Source organism: Lepidochelys olivacea (assembly GCF_965140295.1).
Source record: "Lepidochelys olivacea isolate rLepOli2 genome assembly, chromosome: 19".
Lineage (NCBI taxonomy): Eukaryota > Metazoa > Chordata > Testudines > Cheloniidae > Lepidochelys > Lepidochelys olivacea.
The window spans coordinates 11,728,289-11,752,453 of record NC_140429.1 but is presented as its reverse complement, the minus strand read 5'-3'; the positions used below and the strand labels follow the sequence as shown (position 1 = coordinate 11,752,453).

General features: G+C 52.9%; 1 protein-coding gene across 2 annotated transcripts in view; it reads left to right on the top strand.

Annotated features, from left to right (window-relative positions):
- TCEA3 (transcription elongation factor A3) overlaps positions 1 to 24,165 on the top strand; it is a 29,871-nt gene that overhangs the window by 1,941 nt on the left and 3,765 nt on the right. The window contains exons 2-14 of one of the 2 annotated variants that reach the window (XM_084652251.1): positions 10,233 to 10,295; positions 11,333 to 11,438; positions 12,602 to 12,764; positions 13,667 to 13,741; positions 14,562 to 14,630; positions 16,387 to 16,455; positions 16,752 to 16,835; positions 18,271 to 18,348; positions 18,980 to 19,143; positions 19,924 to 19,985; positions 21,696 to 21,845; positions 22,962 to 23,108; positions 24,014 to 24,085. In XM_084652251.1, coding sequence (XP_084508377.1) covers positions 10,233 to 10,295; positions 11,333 to 11,438; positions 12,602 to 12,764; positions 13,667 to 13,741; positions 14,562 to 14,630; positions 16,387 to 16,455; positions 16,752 to 16,835; positions 18,271 to 18,348; positions 18,980 to 19,143; positions 19,924 to 19,985; positions 21,696 to 21,845; positions 22,962 to 23,108; positions 24,014 to 24,085 — 1,302 coding nt within the window. The remainder of the gene's footprint in view (positions 1 to 10,232; positions 10,296 to 11,332; positions 11,439 to 12,601; positions 12,765 to 13,666; positions 13,742 to 14,561; positions 14,631 to 16,386; positions 16,456 to 16,751; positions 16,836 to 18,270; positions 18,349 to 18,979; positions 19,144 to 19,923; positions 19,986 to 21,695; positions 21,846 to 22,961; positions 23,109 to 24,013; positions 24,086 to 24,165) is intronic. The other variant, XM_084652252.1, reaches the window with a different exon arrangement.

The window sequence follows — 24,165 nt, the reverse complement described above, 5'->3', positions numbered from 1 at the left end:
GTGGAAGCCCCAGAGTAGCCAGCCTTTTTACCCTCAAGTTGTCTGGAGGGGGCCACAAGCCTTTGTCCCAGGCATGTTTCACACTTTGAGGCTGCTCAGCTCCCGCATGGAGTGTGCCTGGTCCAGGCTGTGGGCATATGTTCCCGGGAGACCTGTGGGGTTGGTATCATTTCTAGCTGGTGGCAGACCGTGAGTCACTTGTACTGTTCAGGAACAGCGAAGCCAAGGTGCCATGTAGCTACCAGAGGTGTCTCATGTGTCTAACCCGAGAGAAACCTATTACTGAGTGCAGGGGCGGTGGAGAAATTTTGGTGGTGCCAGAGGGGCCCCCCAGCCAAACTCCACTCCCTGCCTGCCTAAGGCTCTGGGAGGGAGTTTGGGTTGGCGGAGGAGGTCTGGGGTGCAGGCCCGGGGCTGAGGCAGGGGATTGGGGTGCAGGAGTGGTGCGGGGTGCAGGCTCTGGGAGGGAGTTTGGGAATGGGAGGGGGTGCAGAGGGAGTGGGTGCAAGCTCTGGGAGGGAGTTTGGGGGCATGGGAAAGGGGTGGGGGTGCAGGCTCTGGGAGGGAGTTGGGGGTGGGAGAGGGTGCAGAGGGAGTGGATGCAGGCTCTGGGTGGGAGTTTGGGGGTGGGAGGAGGGGTGGGAAAGGGGTGGGGGCGCAGGCTCTGGGAGGGAGTTTGGGGGTGGGAGGAGGGGTGGGAAAGGGGTGGGGGCGCAGGCTCTGGGAGGGAGTTTGGGGGCATGGGAAAGGGGTGGGAGTGCAGGCTCTGGGAGGCAGTTTGGGGGTGGGAGGAGGGGTGGGAAAGGGGTGGGGGTGCAGGCTCTGGGCGGGAGTTTGGGGGTGGGAGGAGGGGTGGGAAAGCAGTGGGGATGCAGGCTCTGGGCGGGAGTTTCGGGGTGGGAGGAGGGGTGGGAAAGGGGTGGGGGCGCAGGCTCTGGGAGGGATTTTGGGGGTGGGAGGAGGGGTGGGAAAGGGGTGGGGGCGCCGGCTCTGGGAGGGAGTTTGGGGGTGGGAGGAGGGGTGGGAAAGGGGTGGGGGTGCAGGCTCTGGGAGGGAGTTTGGGGGCATGGGAAGGGGTGGGGGCGCAGGCTCTGGGAGTGGGTGGGGGAGTGCGGTGCTTACCTGGGGCTCCTAGGCAGGGTGGGCCAGGGAGCCTCTGAGTGCTGTGACCCCCAGGCACTGCCCCCGCAGCTTCCTATTGGCCGCAGGGCGCTTGGGGCAGGACACAGACCCACCCCGCCCAGGGGCTGCAGCGAGGGGCCAGCAGCCACGTGGAGCCAGCAGGTAGGATGCTGCTGAGCTATGCTGCACTGCCCGTGGGTGGGGGCCCCGGGCCGTTTTAAATTGCCTGGGGGGCGCGCGGGGGCTGGGGAAGGGGAGCGCCCGGGGGCGGAAGGCGGGGCTGAGGGAGAGACCTGGCCTCAAACAGTGCTGGAGCTGGGCCCCAGGCCACGAATATTCCCGGTGCCCCCACACCACGGGCCTGTTGAACTCGCTGCCCATGGCTGAATGGCAACTTGTGCCTTATCGTGGAGCTCCACTGATCCCCACAGATGGTTCAGAGGCTTTGAGTGGCATCCTACCTGGAGGAGACTGATCGAGGGGCTCAGTTCAGAAGAAATAGGGAGTAGGCTGATTCCAAGCCCAGCTGAATTGCCATGGGACCCTGCTAGCGGTGGTAACTGTGTTATGTACATCACAGCCCTAGTGAAAGAAGAGGACCCTGTGGGGAAAAGTCCTAACCCCATCGAGCAGGACTCTACACCTTTCGGGTCAAACCGTCCGTAAGGCCAGGAGACGAGCAGATCTGCCTGAGTGGCTAAGCCAGCGACTCTTCTGAATCTGTCGTGTTCAAGTTTAACTCTTCTTAAAGATTGTTTAGCTAGATACCAGGAGGGGATGTGAGCATGTGTGTGCTGTTTCTTTGCACCTAGAAGAGGAAGACAGGCCAGAGGGGAGAGATTTTCCCACCCAAAAATGAGCTTCCATCAAAAATATTTTTTTCTCCCTGGGAAAATCTCACTTTTAATTGCGTTCTTTGGTAGGGGAAATGTCCCTTCAACATGAAATAAAAAAATGTTAATTTTGTTCCACTTTGAAATATCCCATGTAAATTCATAATTTTTTCATTAGAAATATTTTCCAGGCAAGGATGTGGTTGGTTCTAGGTTGATGGTTCTAGATAGATGCTGGATGGTAGAGAGGAAGACAGAGCAGCTTTAGGATAACGCTGTATTAATGCTAATAAAAGTTCCTCGTTCAGTGTTCGGAGAAGGTTGCTTCTTTACCACTAAGAGACAAGGTGAGGGAGGTAATATCTGTTCTTGGACCAGCTTCTGCTGGTGAGAGAAACAACCTTTGGAGCTTAAAAGGAATTTTTCTTCAGTGCTGTGTAAGCTCGAAAGCTTGTCTCTCACCAATAGAAGCTGGTCCAATAAAAGAGATTACCTCACCCCGCTCGTCGCTGATATCCTGGGACCAACACTGCTACAAGGACGCTCTTTACCACTAACACAGGACGAAGACCTAACTTAGCTCAGCACGACTGCCGTCCTAACTTGTCAGCAGTGCTTTGAACTGCCGGCTCATTTGCAATTCACTGAGCCACAAAGGGCCTGATTCTCCATAACTTTGCACCTTGGGTTGTCATACGGCACCAATCAATCAGGGCACAAAACTCTGCCCAAGCAGCCATTCCCATTCATTGACCCTGGTAGCGTTTTGCACCCAGTGTGTGCACTTGTTTTGCACAGCTGTGTCTGTCACGTGGGGGGCAAGGCAGTGGGGAATTCGGCCCCGGGGCACAAGACCTCACAAGCTAACCTGGAGAAGCAGCAGTGTAGTTGAAAAGGTGTAACAGCTAAACACAGGCTGCTTTTGTAGGGAAACTCATTACCTCTTGGGTGGCTTTTAGGGGGGCAAGCATGCTGGCGAAGGACATTACATCCCGGTCACCTTGTCAGTGTTCAGAACCTGGCATTCCTCTAGAGCAGGGGTGGGCAAACTTTTTGGCCTGAGGGCCACATCAGGGTTGCAAAACTGTATGGAGGGCCGGGTAGGGAAGGCTGTGCCTCCCCAAACAGCCTGGCCCCCGCCCCCTATCCACCCCCTCCCACTTCCCGCCCCCGACTGCCTCCCTCAGAACTCCCGACCCATCCAACCCCCCTTGCTCCTTGTCTCCTGACCACCCCCTCCTGGGACCCCACCCCCTATCCAACCCCCTCTGCTCCCTGTCCCCTGACTGCCCCGACCCCTATGCACACCTCCTCCCCTAACCCCCCCGGGACCCCACCCCCTATCCAGCCCCCCCGCTCCCCGTCCTATTCAACCGCCCCCTGCTCCCTGTCCCCTGACTGCCCCCCGGGACTTCCTACCCTTTATCCAACCCCCCTGCCACCTTACCATGCCGCTCAGATTTTACCCCAGGCTGAGTCTGCAGTAGGCTACCGGGGCATCTAGGGTTGCCATGAATGTGATGGAGCAGAGTCATGCTCTGTGCCTGGTACTGCAGCCTCAGAGGTGCAGAAACCTGCTGGAGTAACCCAGTGAGGGGCACTGCTCATGGATCTATTCAGGAGGAGGATCCACTGGCCCATCCCTTGCTCCTCCCCTGCCCCCAGACTCTGCAGCAGGGTCGAAGGAAGCCGTGCAGAGCTGGGCCCCGTGCCATGCCGGGTTTGTGGATTTCCTGTGCTGTTCCCGCGGGCTGCCCCCATTCACTGTGCTCTTCTCTACAGCAGCACCTGGGAGCTGTGTTTATATCCACATGCATGTAGACGGGGGGCTAAAAATAGCGGGGAATGAAATCCCACTGACCTGAGGTGAGGACTGGGACTTGCTATATTTAGCCCCGAGTTTAGTGCAACAACCACAGCTAGATGAGGCCTGGTGTCCTGAGCTATGACCCATAACTGCCTCGCACTGTAGCACTGGGAACGTGGGCAGGGCTTGGGGTGGGGGCTGTCGGAGACCTGGCAGAATAGATCTTTCTAAATGGAGCCGCCGGGTTGCTGAGGGGTGTGCTGCAAGCGCTCTCTTACCAAAGCGGCTGCCCCCAGCGTATAATAAACCTCCCCCCCCCACACATTATTCAGATAACCGTAAGCACTGAACCTGAGATGCCTGCCTTTCCAGTCTCAGCGGGCCTTGTCAGACAGTTTAAAGACCTGGCACTCCCAAGGCCGCCTTGCTTCAGTGTCTTTATTTTTAGTTTATTGGGTTTTTTTTCTCCCTCCATCTCAATTCCACACCGCCCTAGGTGACCATTTCTGTGGGGAGCATTTGAACTGGAAACCAGTGCTCGGTACCGGCTGAAAGCTGGGCCTCCCGGTTTGGAGACGGTGGTGGAAAGCATTCGGGCCAAATTCTTCTGCCCATTACACCATCCCCACCCCTGGGATGTGTTGGATTCAGATAGAATCGATGTCCCAAAGGTGCTGATATAGCCCAGTCACTACATTAAACAGACTTAAATAAGATTCCGGGCTTGGTTTGCCAAGACTTCCTCCTGCTTAGTGCCATGGCAAACGAGCCATTCAAAATCCTTGGAACTTTCTGGTAAAGATGCCCAAAAGAAGGAAAAACTGTTAAAGCGGTGGAAACAGCCAGTATTAAATAAGGGCTTCCATTTTAACAGCATCCCTTGTTCCCTTTCCCATGAGCTGGAGAGAGTTTTTAGAAAGGAAAAATGCCTCGTCTGGCATTAAAGATGGCATTAACTGTCCCTTGGGAAAAGAGAAGATGTTTGTTGAGATGGGCTGGAACTGGCCTTGCTGCTGCTGCTAAGGCCCGATCTCGTTTTCGAGGAGACACCACAAGACAAACACATGCAAGACAAGAACAGCAAAAGTAGAAAATGCAGGGTCTGTCTGTGGGGTTGACTTTCTCTCGCTGGAGAAATGCAGGCACAGTGTATGAGACCTGGGAAATGGTACCAGCATCGGGCTGTTTAGGGCGTTGCTTTTAGTTGCTTCTCCCTGGTCACAGGCTTACAGCAAACTACAGTCTTGGCTTCTAGCTAAGCCAGAGACTTATTAGACAGAATTAAAAAGGAGGGGGATGGGACAGAGAAGAAATAAGGTGGGGAAGGAAAAGGACACGTGATGTGGGGGAAGAGAGACAAAGTCTCAGATCCCAGGTGGTGTTTGGGTCCCTCTCTCTGGCCCGCTCTGGTCAGGACATCTCTCAGGATCAGGGTGATGGAAGTCCAGGGGGATGGTGAGGGTGGGAGCCAGGGTGGCCAATTTTTCTCCCAAAGTCTCAAATCTTTTTTTTTTTTTAAAGGATCCCTCAAGGGAGCTGTGGGCAGAATAGCTCGTCCTCTTATTATTTCATCCACCCATTCGGCTTGGTTTCTGACACACTGAGTTGGTTCACTGACTTCTGGTCCCACGCTTAGCTTGTTTACCAGGCACAATCTGAACACAGTCCTTGAGTTTTGTCATGGGGCCTTTTTGTTTGGACTAATTCAATCTTTCTGTCTCCCTCTGGTGCCTTTTCCCATTGACATTTGCTATTACAGCGGTTAGGGTGACATCTCACGAACTTCCATGTATTTTTTGACAGTTGAGCTCACAGTGTGGGTAAATCTGTAGCCCCAGTTATAACAACAGATGGCACCGGTGTAACTGACAGCAGGATTTGGCTTGCTGGGTCTCACTGAACACCCCCTATGGAGCCTGCCTAGCTGAATCCAAGTTTGTAATCAGATCGCAGCAGTTGCTGTATCAGCCTGGAGTTTCGTGTCAGCAGCTGCCTTGTACTCTCAGAAAGCTGGGGTGGGACCAAGATACACACTGAGATGCAATCTGGTGCCAGTCCGTTCCTCTCCTCTTGCTCTGCTGCCAGTATCCGTACTCTTCTGCCTTTCCATGTGTGACGGTCCACGTGTAGAGAAGAGCCAGGACTCTGCTGTTGTGACTATCCAGGGGATTCTCATATTGAGACTCCTGAACACAGACAAGCCCCGTTGGTCTGTCCTCTGGCTCTCGGTGCTGCCTAGAGTCGCCTACCGGGGTCTCCCTCGATCCTGGCCAGGTCTCCGCAGTTAAGGTCGGGAGGGGCTGGGGCCTGTTGGAGATGCTTTACAGTACAAATCCAAAGCAGATGCGTTTCCGCACTTTGGCCGGGCTGAGAGAGCGCGCAGAAACTGGAGAAGACCGAACCTCCTTTTCATCTGCCTCTGACCGTGACCTCCCCCTGTCAGGAAATAAAAAATGATAATGAAAAAAAGAGTTTTTTTAAAAATGTGGGTCAACGTTTTTGTTTTCTTTTGACTCATGGCGGTCGGATAATAGAGAGACATTTTAACCTTTCCCTCTCGCTTCTCTTGAGCGGGTAATTTCACAGGAATAGCTGCAAGATGCATGTATCGTGTGAGTACATATGGTCTACTGGGAAGACCTGTCCTATCAGCCAAAATGAGTGATTGGTGGTTTTATACACCCTGGGCAAGATTCACAGTTGGTGTAAATCAGTGTTGCTCTGTTGACTTTAATGGAGCTGTGCCAATTGACACCAGCTGGGGATCTGACCTCTTACTTTAACCTTCATCTTCCATGTAAACTAGAACTAAAATAATTTTACGTTGGTAACTCATGGCAAGAAAAAAGAACTTAAGAACTCTAGGTCAAGGGAAGAGAGAGGTTCTCAGCTGAGAATTGAAATGAGAGGGAAGGTCAATGGGGCAGTGAGATCATCGAGGTTCTCCAGGTGGCAGTAGCTGTCGAGATGAAGGCTATCTCACCAAAATCAGTGAACGGGATACCAAAAGTGGTATCTGTCTGGCTATGGTACTTATCTGTCCCCGATTCCTGGAGCATCTGAGCGCTTCACCATCTTTAAGGTAAAAAGAAAAGGAGTACTTGTGGCACCTTAGAGACTAACAAATTTATTTGAGCATAAGCTTTCGTGAGCTACAGCTCACTTCATCGGATGCATTCAGTGGAAAATGCAGTGGGGAGATTTATATACATAGAGAACATGAAACAATGGGTGTTACCGTACAGACTGTAACGAGAGTGATCACTTAAGGTGAGCTATTACCAGCAGGAGAGCGGGGGGGAGAGGGGGAACGACCTTTTGTAGCGATAATCAAGGTGGGCCATTTCCAGCAGTTGACAAGAACGTCTGAGGAACGGTGGGGGATGGAATAAACATGGGGAAATAGTTTTACTTTGTGTAATGACCCATCCACTCCCAGTCTCTATTCAAGTTTTTTTATCCAGTTTGCAAATTAATTCCAATTCAGCAGTCTCTCGTTGGAGTCTGTTTTTGAATTTTTGTTGTTGAAGAATTGCAACTTTTAGGTTTGTAATCGAGTGACCAAAGAGATTGAAGTGTTCTCCAACTGATTTTTGAATGTTATAATTCTTGACGTCTGATTTGTGTCCATTTATTCTTTTACGTAGAGACTGTCCAGTTTGTCCAATGTACATGGCAGAGGGGCGTTGCTGGCACACGATGGCATATATCACATTGGTAGATGTGCAGGTGAACGAGCCTCTGATAGTGTGGCTGATGTGATTAGGCCCTATGATGGTGTCCCCTGAATAGATATATGGACACAGTTGGCAACGGGCTTTGTTGCAAGGATAGGTTCCTGGGATAGTGGTTCTGTTGTGCGGTGTGTGGTTGCTGGTGAGTATTTGCTTCAGGTCGGGGGGCTGTCTGTAAGCTAGAACTGACCTGTCTCCCAAGATCTGTGAGAGTGATGGGTCGTCCTTCAGGATAGGTTGTAGATCCCTGATGATGTGTTGGAGAGGTTTTAGTTGGGGACTGAAGGTGACGGTTAGTGGCCTTCTGTTATTTTCTTTGTTGGGCCTGTCCTGTAGTAGGTGACTTCTGGGTACTCTTCTGGCTCTGTCAATCTGTTTCTGCACTTCAGCAGGTGGGTATTGTAGTTGTAAGAATGCTTGATAGAGATCTTGTAGGTGTGTGTCTCTGTCTGAGGGGTTGGAGCAAATGCGGTTGTATCGTAGAGCTTGGCTGTAGACAATGGATCGTGTGGTGTGGTCTGGATGAAAGCTGGAGGCATGTAGATAGGAATAGCGGTCCGTAGGTTTCCGGTATAGGGTGGTGTTTATGTGACCATCGCTTATTAGCACCGTGGCGTCCAGGAAGTGGATCTCTTGTGTGGACAGGTCCAGGCTGAGGTGGATGGTGGGATGGAAATTGTTGAAATCATGGTGGAATTCCTCAAGGGCTTCTTTTCCATGGGTCCAGATGATGAAGATGTCATCAATATAGTGCAGGTAGAGTAGGGGCATTAGGGGACGAGAGCTGAGGAAGCGTTGTTCTAAGTCAGCCATAAAAATGTTGGCATACTGTGGGGCCATACGGGTACCCATAGCAGTGCCGCTGATTTGAAGGTATACATTGTCCCCAAATGTGAAATAGTTATGGGTGAGGACAAAGTCACAAAGTTCAGCCACCAGGTTTGCTGTGACATTATCAGGGATACTGTTCCTGACGGCTTGTAGTCCATCTTTGTGTGGAATGTTGGTGTAGAGGGCTTCTACATCCATAGTGACCAGGATGGTGTTTTCAGGAAGATCACCGATGGATTGTAGTTTCCTCAGGAAATCAGTGGTGTCTCGAAGGTAGCTGGGAGTGTTGGTAGCGTAGGGCCTGAGGAGGGAGTCTACATAGCCAGACAATCCTGCTGTCAGGGTGCCAATGCCTGAGATGATGGGGCGCCCAGGATTTCCAGGTTTATGGATCTTGGGTAGCAGATAGAATACCCCAGGTCGGTATTCCAGGGGTGTGTCTGTGCGGATTTGTTCTTGTGCTTTTTCAGGGAGTTTCTTGAGCAAATGGTGTAGTTTCTTTTGGTAACCGTCAGTGGGATCAGAGGGTAATGACTTGTAGAAAGTGGTGTTGGAGAGCTGCCTAGCAGTTCTTCTCACCGCCCCAGCGCCCTGGGAGTCAGGGAAGTGCTCTTATCCCTGTTGTACAGGTGGGGAAATTGAGGCACAGAAACCAAGTGACTTGCCCAAGGTCACACAGGAAATCGGTGGCAAAGTAAGGAATTGAATAGGACCTCCCACCCCTAAGGTTAGTGTCCTCACCGCTGGGCGATCCTTCTTCTCCTGGACTGAGGAGAATAGAGACAAGAGAGCAACTGTTGCTCTGTTATGCTAGCATAAACGCAAAGTCAGGCCGCTGGCTTCCAGAGTCGCTCTGGGCGTATGCTGGTGTAGCTAGCAAAAGAATTTGGCACAAGGCCGATGAGATAAGCTGGGGTCAATCTATGGCGGGTTTCAAAGACCCGGGCATTTTAAGGGAGGATGGCCTTGTGGTTAAGGCGCTTCATCTGGATTAAGTCCCATCTCGGTTGCAGTCTCCCTAGATGAGCTTGGGCCAGTTGCTTCGTCTCTCTGGGCCTCGGTCCCAGGTCTCATGCACTGTGCCTGCATTTCTCCAGCGAGAGAAAGTCAACCCCACAGACAGACCCTGCATTTTCTACCTTTGCTGTTCTTGTCTTGCATGTGTTTGTCTTGCGGTGTCTGCTCGAAAACGAGATTGGGCCTTAGCAGCAGCAGCAAGGCCAGTTCCAGCCCATCTCAACAAACATCTTCTCTTTTCCCAAGGGACAGTTAATGCCATCTTTAATGCCAGACGAGGCATTTTTCCTTTCTAAAAATTCTCTCCAGCTCACGGGAAAGGGAACAAGGGATGCTGTTAAAATGGAAGCCCTTATTTAATACTGGCTGTTTCCAGTGCTTTAACGGTTTTTCCTTCTTTTGGGCATCTTTACCAGAAAGTTCCAAGGATTTTGAATGGCTCGTTTGCCATGGCACTAAGCAGGCGAAGGTCTTGGCAAACCAAGCCCGGAACCTTATTTAAGTCCGTTTAACGTAGTGACTGGGCTATATCAGCACCTTTGGGACCTTTCTTTCTCCCACCCTTTTTTCTGGCTTCTCTGCGCTCTTTGGGGTTGTCTCTCGCTCCGTGTCTGTGCAGCGCCCAGATCTCAGTCAGCACCTGTGGGTGCTCCGGTGATCAAGTAATGCATTCTTCTCTCCGTTGCACCAGTTCTGCTCTCCGTGAAGCGGCAGGGGTGTCGCTGCGGGGCACAGTTTGGCCAAGGGAGGGCAGTTTAGAACAGGGTTTTGGACATGATGCCTCTGTTCCCATCACCCCTTCGGCACCCTGCGATGCAAAGGCTGTTTCCAGGGGGTGGTTGTCCACGCTGGTGTTTCAGGGCTCACTGCAGCTTCTGTTTGACCTAGGACGGAGCTCTTGATCTGCTGAAAGAACTGAACGGCTACACTATGACCATCGAGCTGCTGCAGGTGAGGGGGAGTGGGTGGAAGAGAGGGAGGCGCATAACTCCAGCATATAATGGGTTACTTGGATCTGAAGAAGGGGCAGTACACGGGGGAGGTAACATGGAATTCAAAGTATGTTACAAGCACTTGGTGTGGCTCTTTGCCCCCCTCCTGTTGTGGCTAGGCCAGCTAGAGCTTGCCAAGCCTGCTACAGCCTGGGCTGAGGGAGCAGGGCCTTATTGAGAGGTCCCAGGTTCGATCCCCGTGGCTGACAACCCACCCAGAGATGAGATGTGTAAGCTGGGCTGCCCAATGTCTAATGGGAGAGACGTTCAAACCACTTGAGCTCCAGCCATTTCCTTTAAGAGGCTTTTTAAATAAAACGTTGGGTCAGACTGCGAGGGACCTGTCAGGTTATCAGACCAGCTCCTAAACGACCGCTCTTGCTAGCGGTAGGGAGGGTCCCACCATGTCACTTGTTCTCTCGAGATGATTTCAAAAGCGAGCTGTGATTGTCCTTTGCTGTAGTCCTGTCCCCTCTCTGGGTCCTTCCTCCACCTGGGAAAGCAGGGGGCTGTAAGAGCCTGCTGTCATGAACTTTCCTGATGTATTCCCTTGGCCCCACACCAGAGGAGCAGGGGGAAGAGGAGCCATACCAGTTTCTATCCATCCATAATTGTATTTATTAATATTTATTTATTATTTGTATTATTGTCGCACCTAAGAACCCCAGTCATGGACCAGGGTCTCACTACGCTAGGTGCTGTACAAACACAAAACAAAAAGATAGTCCTTGTCCCATCTAGCCAAGGTACTAACATGGCCCCCATTGCTGTAATATTTGAGCACCTCATCACCACACCTTGGGAGGTAGGGCAGCTCTATTATGCCCATTGTACAGATGAGGAAACCAAGGCACAGAGCGGTTAAGTGATTTACCCAAGATCACACAGGGAGTCTGCAGCAGGTTAGTGTGTTAACCACCGGGCTACCTTTCCTCTCTGTTCTGCCTCCTTCTTTGATCTGCTTAATAATAAACAAACATCCATGTGTGTTCCCAGTCCACGAGAATCGGCGTGGCCGTCAACACTGTCCGGAAGCAGTGCTCGGACGAAGAGGTGGTGGCCCTGGCGAAAATCCTCATCAGGAACTGGAAACGTCTGCTAGGTGAGAGATCCTGAGGCTGCTTGAGCCTCACGAGTAAAATGCTAACTGGCCCCGAAACCTCTGAGGCCCTTTGATTCTACACAGTCCTTAGGGTCTCTTTACTCCCTGGGATACAAACAGCTAATGGGCCTGGCTGTTGGTTTTAATTTGGCAGAAGGGTCATTAGGTGGCTTATTGGTGAGAAGATCTGGACAGAGCCATGTGCAGAGTGGGCAGGTTGTGTTTAAGTGACACTCCTGTACCTGATCCTGACTTTCAGGGCAGCTCTGTCCGTGCACCCACTAATCACAGTAATGCCTATATCCTATATAACACTTTTCATCAGTAGATCCCAAAGCGCTGCCTATCTTTAATGATTTTATCCTCACACTCCACCTGTGAGGCAGGCCGGTGCTATTAGCGAGGGGAAGCTGAGGCACAGAGAGGCTACATGAGTGCCCACGATCTCACAGGAAGTCCACGGCAGAGCAGGAAATTCACCCCCGGTCTCCTGTGTTCGAAGACCACTGGCCCCTCCTGCTCACCATGGAAACCCTCCATGCTGTTGCAAGTCGTAGGTCCACATGCAAGTTCTGCCAGCGCATGCAACTCAACCCTGACCTGCATCTCTCTTTGCTGGTCCAGTCCTGGTTCCCCATGCCCTGCACCTCAAGCCTGAGCTGCTTGATATTCCAATCCCAGAACTCTACATAATCCCTGTCAGTGCAATCCTGACCAGAAACGAATGACCTCTTCTCTAGTCGATGGCCTGGACCCAGCGGTCATTTGGACCCAAGTCTCAAAAGATAACAGTCTAATGCACTAATCTTCTGGGCCACCAAGTCCCCTGGTAGCAGAGGCTTGGATTCTGTGGGCTGCATATGGGTCCGGAGTCTGCTGTCATTGAGAATGATGTAAATCAGGAGTGATGCCACTAAAATCAGTGGAGCAATAAAGGCGGAAAATTGATAGAAGGGAGGTCTGAACCTGGCCCTTGATAACACTGCCCTGAATGCCCAAGTGGGCCACTGATTGAATTTCCCCAAGCCAAGTGCTCGTGGTGGTTGTTTTTTTCCGGCCAGTATGAAATTATTACTAGCTTGGTGAATAACAGTGCCCCTCCCGCCCCCTCACATTTTAGTTTCAGTCAACGTCTGGGTGACAACCTGATCTGTTCTCCTTAGAGTCCTCGGGGACCCCGAAGAGAGAGAAGGCTCTGGAAGGGCAAAAGAATAAAAAAGAAAAAAGTCTCGACTTTCCCAGCTGGCAGCCTGAAGGGGCGAATTCCCATCCAGTGAAACGCTGCAAAAGCCCCGCTGAGAAGCACAAGGAAAAGCACAAAGAAAGGTATGAGCTGGCCCCTGAGGTTCTTAGACTGTCAGGTTTTGGTAAGCAGTAGCCATGCCCTGGTGATAGGAAACAACGATAATAATAAATCAGTCAGTTAGCCAAGGCATAGGAGTAATCACTGGTCAGGCTGTTGAGGCAGATAGAGGCAAAGGGTCGGATCCTCAAAGGTATTTAGGCACCTAACTCCCATTGATCCTCTTTGGGTTTCAGTCCCCACTTGTAAAACAGAGGAACCCGCACTGACCTGCCTCCCAGGGAAGGTGTGAAGGAAAATACATTAAGGACTGTGAGATGCTCCAGTACAACTGTGATGGGGGCCATATAAATGGCCAAGATAGATAATAGTCATGTGTCAGACTACATCTTCCATGATGCACCAATCTCCTCTTTTGGAGAGGGCAGGTGGTGCATCATGGGAGTCCACTCAGCAGCCTAAGGCCCAGATCCTCAAGGGTATTGCGACACTTAACTCCCATTGATTTCAGGGGAGTTCCTGGCTGTGGTGCATTATGGGACATACAGTCTGGCCAGGGAGCCCAGCCCATGTCAATAGGAGTTATGTGCCTCAATACCTTTGGGGAATTAGGGCATAAGTGACTGGCCCCAAGGTCACACAGGAAGTTTATGATAGTGTAAGGCATTGAACCCAGGTCTCCCAAGTCATGGGCAAGTACGCTAACCACTGGACCATCCTGCCTCTCTGCTCACCATGTGGCATCTACAAATCCATCCCTTTTTTCCAGCTAGGTGTAGCCTTCCTGCAAGTCATCCCTTTGGACCCACTGAAGTCAGCGACAGAACTGAATGGAATTAGGATTTGGCCTCTAGCTTCTTAATGGCTCATCCCTTTATCCTTTAGGAGTTAGTAATTTGCTGCATTTTTTCCCCTTCTTTTAAAGGGACTTTCCCAATCATAAGGCAGTGGGCCCTCTTCCTGGCTTGAAGAAACATTCATCGGATCAGAAACAGGACAGGTAAACTCCCCAGCATCCTCCTTATTGCTTGGATCCGGGTGAGGGGAAGACATGGTGGCGTGCAATTTTTTTTCAGCCTGATGGGTGTGGACACCTATGGCATACCCGCCGTTGTATATTTCAGCTAGAGCCGCCCAATTCCAATTCAGGCCACTGCAGCCGTTTCTACCCCCGAACGTAGCCGTGGTGTAAAAATCCTCGTGAAAACGTGCGCCTTCCCCCAGCAAATCATGGTGGCACAAGCGGGAGAAGTGTGTGTTTAAAAAAAAATAACATAACAAAAGGAAATAAACCCAGGTTAAAATGAGAGTGAGGAGAAAGGGAGAGCGGTCTCCAAATTACTGAAGGTTTCTGTTGAGGGAGGGGATCATGTGCATGAAATCAGAGCTGGGAGCTAGATTTGGAGTTCATTGATTTGGCTGAACCAAAACCACACACCTGAACAGCCCAGGACTTGGATGTGTTTGAAATTGAGGACCTTGACTCAGCTTTTCAAACGAGAGTAGATCAGGGCGCACCAGGGAGCATTTAGTGCATGGTGGCCAGCTAGTGTTGTAGATTCACACCCCAGCCTGCCACACAGTGAGTTTGTGTGTAGACATAGCCCTTAGTTGAAAGATAGGGAAGCTTTCAGGGGAAGGAAAGTGGAGAAGACAGCGAAATGAAGGGGGTAGCTCACTTTCTTTTTCATTTCTTGTCTAGGGCTTGAGGACGGTTTATAAGACAAAAATAAGGGGGAGGGGGCGGAAATCTGATGTACTAAAAATAGAACTGTGCGGAAGAGCAGAAACCCCTCTCCCTGAACCCCCTCTCTCCCCAGGAAATCCAGCAAGTCCGGCTCTCACACGGCAACCCCAAAGAGTCATTCTGCAGACTCCAAGCCAGACAGGTACTTGCTTATGTGCCTGCAGATCCTTTATTTGTGGAGCAGCACTTACAGGGCAGGGGCAATGCGAATAAAGTCACACAGGGCTTGCGGTGGATGGAAATGACTCCTCTTGTCTTCCAAGGTCTTAGATCAAACCGACAGTGAGTCAGTGACAGAGTTGGGAATAGAACCCCAGAGTCCTCCAGCATCAGAGCTGATAACATGGTCTGCAGACACCAAGCCTTTATACCTGTGTGAACGCATAACAGAACCTGGCTCTTTTATCTAGCACCTTTCCTCAGTAGAGCACCAAGTGCTTTTGCAAAGGAGGTCAGTATCACCATTTTAAAGATGGGGAAACTGAGGCACCGAGCACTCTGACTTGTCCGAGATTACCCAGCTGGCCAGTGGCAGAGCCAGGAGTAGAACCCAGGTCCTCTGAGTCCCAGTTCAGTGCTCTGGCCACTAGGCAGCAGTGCCTAGAAGGCAGGCTGCATCACTATACTATTCTCAGTGCTGTTACTGAGACCCATTCATCAAGTGTGAGTGATGCAATTCAGCAGTTACCCAAGGGTTTATAATCGGTGTTTGGCCCGTAGCAGGGCTGTTGAGACTGCTCCGAGCTGTGCCTTCTGCAAAGCACTGTGGGGACAGATAATCGCGCGGCCCACGTTATGTCCAGTGGCAATATCTCAGACGTGGCCTGGCCACTCGCCTCCCGAACCGCCGTGAGTTTAGGGCAGGATTACAACAGGCGAAAGGCCTCAGCAGCAGCAACTGGCGCTGTCAGGTATTTCTAGACCCACAAAGATTTGGAGCCAGATTCTTGACGGATGCAAAACTCTGAAGGGCTTCCAGAACGGGGCCTAGGGTTTGGCCGGTTATAGAAACACAAGCTAGTTGGGAAGCTCGGAGCTGGATCCCGTTTCAGAATTCTGCCGAAGCCAGGGTCGGATCTGGGGTTTGGGCTGGGTTCTGTACAGAGAGAGCAGCCAGCTGCTACGATCAGATCCCTGCTCCGGGGGCGGCTTCTCATTCTGTGCAACTCACCGTGGTGCTTTTGTTGCTTGAAGGGTCTTCTAAGCTTAGGAGGGAAGAGGGCCAGAATTTGGCTCATTAATTATGCAGGAAAAGGTGGATTTTTCCATTCCCTGCAGTCCCAAGGTCGAGACTGGATGTCTTTCTAAAAGATCTGCTGTAGCTTGTGCGGAAATGACAGGGTGAGGTTCTCTGGCCTATGTAACGCAGGAGGTCTGACGAGGTCCCTTCTGGCCTTCATATCTATGAATTTGGATGTTTTGAGTTATTCTTATGCTTTACAAGTCTCAATACAATAATTATATCTTCAGAAACACAGGAGTTCAGTCTGCCAGGCCCCCGCTCAAACCATTACACCGTACTCCCCCTCAGAGCTGGGAACAGAACCCAGGAGTCCTGACTTACAGGCCTTTTGCTCTAACCGCTAGGTGACACTAATGACTGGGGGTCTGGCATAAGGGTTCCCTTTATGCTTGAATTCTCCAGTTGCAAGAGGGGTGAATAGGTGAATGGGTGGTGTGATGAACCCGCTGTGTTTGCAGAAGGCTGACTGGGTCGGGGGAGGAGGGTGGATGACCGGTGACCTGTTCCACTGGGGAAGACATGCCACTGCAGTTGGCACATGCCCCTGGGCAGCTGGTCATGCCAACACAGCTGTCAGCAGAGAGGGCTTGGGGGCTTTGTGCCAGGATCTCAGCTGAGCTAATCTCTCTCCTCTCTGTGTTTTTTCCCTACGAAGGGAGACCAGCAACTGCAGAGCCCTTCCCGCCACCTCGAAAAAGTCGCACTTGGACGGCAAGAAAGAGAGGTAGGTGTTTTGTGGCTGGATTGTGGCACATTTTGCTTCTCTGTCTTTGGAAGAGTGGCATGCCCAGCTCAAAACAAGGCATCTTCCATCTGCCACCACCTCCTCCACATGGCAGTGACCCGCCTTCTCTTAATGCCCTCTTGCAATCCCTGGACAGGATGCCCCGTTCACCAGTAAATGCCCTCTTTAAGGATTACCAGGCCCTGTGTGCCCCCTGGTTCTGTGGGTGTTTCCCTCCTGAACCCCTGTTCTCTGCACTTTAGGACATGGCCCTTCCTCCCCCGCTTCTCTTTCAGGAGAGACTCTACAGACTCAAGATCTTCCACCATCACCGCTTCCTCCTCCTCTTCCTCCCCTCAGAAGAGACCATCCGTGGAAAGGTAAGGGGGAGGCTCATTCCTCCAGCCAGCCCTCTAACGGCTGGGATCTCACCCTGTTCCCTCCTAGAACCCTAGAATCAGACAAAGGCAGGGCTGGAAGGGACCTCGAGAGGTCATCAAGTCCAGCCCCCTGCGCAGAAGCAGGGCCAAGTAAACCTAGACCAGCCCTGACAGGGGTTTGTCTAACCTGTTCTTGAATAATTCCAATGATGGGGATTCCACAACCTGGCCGGGAAGCCGGTTACAGAGCTTAACTCCCCTTGCCGTTAGAAAGTTCTTCCTAGTGTCCAAACTAAATCTCCCTTGCTGCAGATTACGCCCTTTACGTCTTATCCTACCTCCAGAACTTCTTGTCCTCCCGGGGGGTCTATTGCAGGAGAAGGAAGGTGGGATTCTGAGGTCCAATGCAGGGGATGCCTGTCCCCAGTGCGTGATGGAGCTCTGTGCGCCAGCTGGTCACTCTGCCCTAGCCGGGACAGGTCGTGGCTCCAGAACTGGAGTGGGTAGAGTGAGTTAGAGGACATCTGGATGGAGGTTCCTTGTTCGAAGGTTCTTGGATACCATGTCGCTGGGCACCAGGCAGAAGCCTAGAAAGAAGTGGAGGAGGCAGGGAAGCCGTGATGAAAGTCATGACGTGCTGATTCCCCCAGGGGGCTCCGTCTGTCATGGCAGAGCGAGGCTCTCAGCCAGCAGGAGGCAGTAAACATCACACTGGCTTTGCAGAGTTGGGGCGTCCATGACCTGTATCCCTCTCTTTCAGCATTGTCTGAAATGGCCCTGGGCATTATCCCCAGGGGTATGTCTATACTGTGTCAATGTAAACACCTGCAGCTCGCCCATGTCAGCTGGCTGGGGCTGTGGGGCTGTTAGATTGCGGTGCAGACATTTGGGCTCTGGCTGGAGCCCGGGTGTTGGGGGAGTATCCCAGAGCCTGGGCTCCAAGCCAAGCCCAGATGTCTACACTGCAATTTTATAGCCCTGCAGCCGAGCCTTGTAAGTCCAAGTCAGCTGACACGGGGCAGCTGCGGGTGTTTATTTACAATGCAGACATGCCCCAAGAGACCAAACGCCCTTCACCGAGGGCTTGGAAGGCATCGCGTGCTGGCCGTAGAGGGCTGTCACCTCAGATCCCACAATGCACTTGGGCGTTTGCACACCGAGGGCTTGAGCCAACGCCAATGCAAGTCAATGGAAAGACACCCGCTGCGTTCGGAGGAGGTTGGAGCAGGCCGTTAGCTCTGAGCGTTTGATATCCCACCAGCCGATCTCATCCCTGACCATCTCTGTCCTTGGTGCTTAGACCATGCCCATCACCGTGGTGTCCAAGCACGTTACAGATCTATTGCTGGGATCCCCAGAAGAACCTCAGCCCTTGCTCCTCCGCTCTCTCTGCTGGCATCACATGCACTGTTGCCTCTCCCTGTTTTGATTCCAGGAGGCCCTCTACAGGCTCCAACCCAGCTGCCTCTCCCCCTGGCTCTCGGAAGAACTCCAGTGATGGCAAAGAGGAAAGGTAGGGGAGGGTGGGAAAGCCTTGTGGAGATGACGCTGGAGGCCAGCCACTATCAGAGGTCCAATGCTTAGAGCAGTAGCTTGGGATTCAGGATAGCTAGGTTCAAGTCCTTGTCTGCCACAGATTGCCCATGTGACCTTGGGCAAGTCACTTAGGCCTAGATCCGAGAAAGGTGTAGGGAGGACAGATACATTCCAGACGGTGAGGTGCTCAGCTTGTAAGGGAGTGGGGGTAAATACCCACGATGAATGGATCTTTCCAAGGTCCATGAGCAGAAGAGCAGGAGAACAGTCAGGAGACATCCCCAGGCCAGTGTGGGCTGGATGGAGTTTGCAGGGGGGTTAGTGCTGTGGAGACAGCCCCATCACAGCATGGAATGGAGGGGCCGTGGGGCTTGGAGGTCTGAAGACGCTCCCTCTGCCCGCATGGAGGGGAGCAGTACCTGGGGGCTACAGGTAGCCAGTATGGGGTAGAGAGGCTCCTGGGAAGTGAGGTAAGTGTCACACAGGGGGATCCCTTGCAGGTGAAGATGCTTTGGGTTGTGCCGGGAGCCCCTCCTCTGGTTAGGGCTAGCAAGAAAGGTGCCTTGTCTTGTGGCTTCCTGGTGTGACAGCCTGTCTGTTCTCTCCAGACCCAACAGTGCCAAATCCAAACCCGAGACCCCCAAGACTCCCAGCAGCCCCTCGAGCCCCACGTTCGCACCGACCATCTGCTTCCTGGCGTCCTGCTACCTCACGGGAGACTCGGTCCGGGACAAGTGCGTCGAGATGATCTCGGCTGCCCTGAAAATGGATGGTGAGAGGGGGCTGGGGTTGGGAAGGGGCCGTCACCTGGGGCAGCTCACAGGGCGGACTGATTTTGAGGCATCCCTTTCGCTGGGTGGAGGCAGAGCAGGAACAAGGGCTGGGATTGTGACCGGAATAGGAGCCAGTCACTGCTGGGCGCTTTGGCGGTTTTGATGATTGGTTTAGTTGCTCATTGCAAAAAACCCACACGGCCAAATTTCTCCTGGGTGTAACTCAATCGGCTTCCACCAGGTCATGCCTTTCGATGTGCCGTGGGTTTGAAGGGACACCCCTCACTGCTGGTAGGACCGAAATTTAACCTACTGGCTCCTTTCTTACATCTCTGTGCAAACTGCAAACGCTGTGTTGTTTGCTGTGTGTGTTTAAAACAAGCCAACGGTTTCACAGCCAGCGGGTCAGCGCTTCTCAGAGCAACCCTGCAATAACAAACCAGTGAGCGTGGCCTGGAGTGCATAAGCAACCCTCCAATAATGAACCTGCACGGTACTTGTGAATAAGCCTACGATAATCATTTATCGTTTGCTGCTCACAAGCGACCCTGCACTAACAAACAGGTGGGTATGGCCCAGTGGCTTGCAGGCATCCCTGCAGTAATCAACAGAGGGGATACAAATCAATCTGAAGGAATTCGGTTTCGGTGTCAAACTTGTTATGCCGATAATTAGTGGTTTCTTTGAATGCTGCTTTGATGAAGCCTGTTGTACCTTTCGGCACGTTCTCTGGGTTCTGAAGTGTGTTCACCCTCCTCTCTCGCTCTCCCCCGCTTTAGATGATTACAAACAGTTTGGAGTCAACTGTGACAAGATGGCCTCTGAAATCGAAGATCATATCCTTTGGCTGGCTGGGCGGTGGTTCGGTTTGCCTGCCTTGCTACTGGGGACCGAGCCTGAATCCAAGGGTAGCCCTGCCCCTCTTGGCCTGTTGGTGGGGCTGGAACTTAGAATCTCCCCCACTGCATTTAGCTAGATGTAAATTTAACAACAGCCGATGCCTGTCCCGGGGTCCGGAGGTCCGAATGCACCGCTAACAAAACGATAAACCCCAGCATCATTTCGACAGAGACGCAGCCGGCCAGACACCTCCGCAGGCTCCTTCCCTCCCCTTCTTCGCTTACCCTCAGCCCTCTCCAGCAGGAGAATCTTGCTGTGTGCCCAAAGGCAGGCTGTTTCAGAGCAAGATCCAGAGTCTTGGAGCCCCCGCAGAGAATGCCCTGCCACCCTGCCAGCTGGCCCCTCTCTTTTATAACGAGGGGAGCCAGCTCGGGTGCCCCCGCTGATGGTGACTGTGTGGCGCTCTAAGCAGGCACCCGGTAGGTCTCCACTGCATCTGGGAGGTGGCTACAGCACCTGTAGACTCACCCAAGCTAGCTTCACTCGAGTAACAGCAGGAGGGAAGCCGTGGCAGCATGGATGTGGCAGGAGGTACATACCCAGGCCACTACCCAGGCTGCTGGGGCTTCGCTCCTGTTGTTACTCAGCTAGCTTTGATCAAGGCTGGCTCGGGTCTGTCTACACATGCTGCACTCACGCCTCTGATTGCAGCGTAGCCAGACCCATAAACCTACAGGGGGGCATGTCACACACAAGTGGGTTACTCCTGTGCCCCCAGAACTCTCACTGTAGTCAGTGGGAGTCGTCCTGTGCTTCAGGGGCCCCCACAAAGGTACATTGCTCAGGTTTCGGCTTCAGCCCCATGTGGCAGGGCTCAGGGCCCCGGACTTCAGCCCCATGTGGCAGGGCTCAGGACCCCGGACTTCAGCCCCATGTGGCAGGGCTCAGGGCCCCGGACTTCAGCCCCATGCGGTGAGACTTCGGCTTTCTGCCCTGGGCCCCAGCTAGTCTAACACTGGCCATGCTTGGCGGACTCCCGGAAACCTGCTTGCGGCCCTCCAGGGGGCCCCGGACCCCTGGTTGAGAACCACTGCATTAATGCACCAGCGGGCTGGAGCTCAGATGAGGTATGTTCTGCACATCGCCACCTTGTGGCTGAACGGTGCAATGCAGTGTAGCGTTCCATTTCAGCTTCAGCAAGGTGAAGGGGAGGTTAAGTGGCCTGCCCTGTCCTGCACCTGTACCTTACAGGGAAGCTACCATGTAATAGACAAGAGATTAGTGAGAAGAGGGAGGACTGGATCCTGCTGGCAAAACATTCATGATTTCAACAGGAGCAGGGCCAGCCCCAAAATCACTGGTCTCCAATACAAACTCAAGTCTCAGGCCAGGTTTAATGAAGGCAACTCTGGGTCTGTTTCCTAGAGAGCCTGGGGTCCAGCCAGGGCTTGGCATCAAAGCCACAGGAAGCTGAAGAGCTTTGCCTGAGTTCTAGGGTTTGTTTGAATCCAAACGTTGAAAGCAAAACCTAGGGAGGTAGAAACTTTGGAAGATGTTCCCACGAAACCCCAGAGTGTGGCCTGGTTCTCTGGGTGTCCCAAAGCCCAGATGGGCCCCTCTAAGGGTATCCACTGATACCTGTACATTCATAACCCACCGCTGCAGTGTCCTGTCATCCTTGGGCTCTTATTCCTTGACGGTGCCACATATCTTCCAGGAGCTGAAGAGCACCGACATGAAGTACCGCAACCGCGTGAGAAGCAGGATCAGTAACCTGAAAGACCCCAAGAACCCCAACCTGCGGAGGAATGTGCTGAATGGAGCCATCTCCCCCAGCCTCATTGCTAGGATGACTGCAGAGGTGAGTAACGGGGTGGGAGGTGTGAAGGGAGGGGGATGCCCGGTGACTGACTCGGAGAAGAATTGGGTCCGTGAGAGATCATTTCCGTCTGCGCGATTGCTGGTGGGAATCGGGCAGAGCTTAGCAGTAGGGCAGGAAGCTGCTGACACGGGAGGCTGCAGGCCCAGGGGCACTGGAGGTGCTGTAGGCTTGTCGTAAGAGCAGGGAGGCCAAGGCAGCACGTCACACGCAGCATCACTGAGTCTGGCGGAGGCAGCCTGCCAGAAGCGGTGAGTGAGTTTTCCACGTTGCTCCGCAGCATTCCCCATGTAGATCGAGGACAGTTGCAGGGTGGGGATGAGGTGGCCAAAGAATATGTGAAGCACCCCCTCTGGAGCTCGGGCTGGAAATCCCACATCCGGTGGAAACAAGGCCCATTGTCATAGCCTAGTCCCCATTGTACATGCTGCAAAATCCAAGTGTAGTTTGCTTTCTCTGCCCAGGAGTGTCACAAGGCCGGAATAGCGGGGGTTGGGGGCTGCAAGGTAGGGTTCAGGGGCATTGGCAGAGCTGTGGGGCAAGCCCAGGGCTGGAATAGCAGGGGGGCTTCAGGTCAGAGTTGTGGGGCATCAGCAGAGCTCAGGGCTGGAATAGCAAGGACGCCGGAGGACAGGAATGAGGAGCATCAGCCAAGCCGTGCGTGAGGAGCCCAAGGCTGGAATAGCAGCACGTGGCTGCACCTTGGGTTGGAGGTACGTGGGCAGAGCTGTGGGGAAGCTTGCAGGACTGGGACAGCAGCAGGGGTGCATTGGGAAGGGGACGTGGGGACCCAGGACTGGGATAGCAGGGAACGTCACGTGTCAGGAGTGAGAGGTCTCGGCCCAGCCAACTCTCTTGGTCTCACACTTGCACAGGCCCTCAGTGAGGTCGTGCTGCTGGTGGATTGTAAGAAGATTCCCATCTGATTTCAGATGCAGAGATGGCAGGTGGACCTGTTTGCGTGTGCTTGTCTGTGTGTGCGTGCACTGGAGAGAAGCTCCTCCAGAGACTCTGGGAACCTGGGAGTAAGAAAATGATGCGAGTAGAAATACCTGTTGGCCTCTGTAGCTCTGACCTGGGTACTGTGACCCATTGCAGGAAATGGCGAGTGATGAACTGAAGGAGCTGAGGAACGCCATGACTCTAGAAGCCATCCGGGAGCATCAGATGGCGAAGACCGGGGGCACAACCACGGACCTTTTCCAGTGCGGCAAGTGCAAAAAGAAGAATTGCACTTACAACCAGGTGGGCACCTTGGGCAGGGGGCCTCCAGCCCAGAGCAATGGCTTTGGTGCCAGTCCCACCTGCAGGGAACGTTCCACCCACTCCAGGGTCAGTGCGGAGAACTTGGCTAGCCCACTCCGACTTGCAGCAGGTTCAGCAAATGCCAAGGGCCATCAAACCACAGCCAGCTAAGGGCTCTTAGCCACCTGGAAATACAGTGGGGTCCTGCTTACCTGAATCCCCATTGCCAGACCTCCCTCTCTAAAGGTCTCCAAGCTGGTCTCCTTCCCCATCGACTTTCTTGCCTTCGAGTCTTGCTCGTCTGATAGTCCAGAGAAATTTGGGACCTTCCAACCAGGATTCTACTTTACTGTGACGAGTTATGTCCCTGCAACCTTAGGAGGATTAGCCCAGAGACCCGCGGAAGACCAGAGGCTTCCAGTCAGGCCCATTGCCCCTCATGCCACTCAACCCCTGGACTGCATCTGTTTCCTTGTGGGGGAGGTGGCTCCTGGAGGTTCAGCCGTACCACCCCAAAGCGCAAGACCTTATCCAGGCCTCTTGCGCCTGCAAGGCTGGGCTGGAATTTAGGGGAGGATCGTACTTTCCTGTGGGATATCCACTACTTCCTGCTTCTGCCTGGGGCTGAGACGCAGGGAGGAGCAGAGGCAGCTTGGGCAGCACGATCCGAAATAACAGGGAAGGAGGAGAAGATAAAAGGAACTTTTCAGATATGGGAACTGGTTTGTGGTTTGGTGGGGGACTGAGTTTTGGGGAAGGTCCGGGGCGGTTCTCATTCCATCTGCAAGAATTCCCTTCCTCCTCCATCCCCAATGTCCACTCCCTCAGAGCCTGGAAGTTAGAAGGAATCAAAGCAGACACTTCCATGCTCCCCGTTGAGTCTGCATGACTGGTTTTCTCCATAGGTCCAGACGCGTAGCGCCGATGAACCCATGACAACGTTCGTGCTGTGTAACGAGTGCGGGAACCGCTGGAAGGTCTGTACTCATTGCTCTCCTTCGAGGGGGAGACAGAGCAATTGCTCTGGAGTGTAGTGTCCATTTCACCCACACCCAGC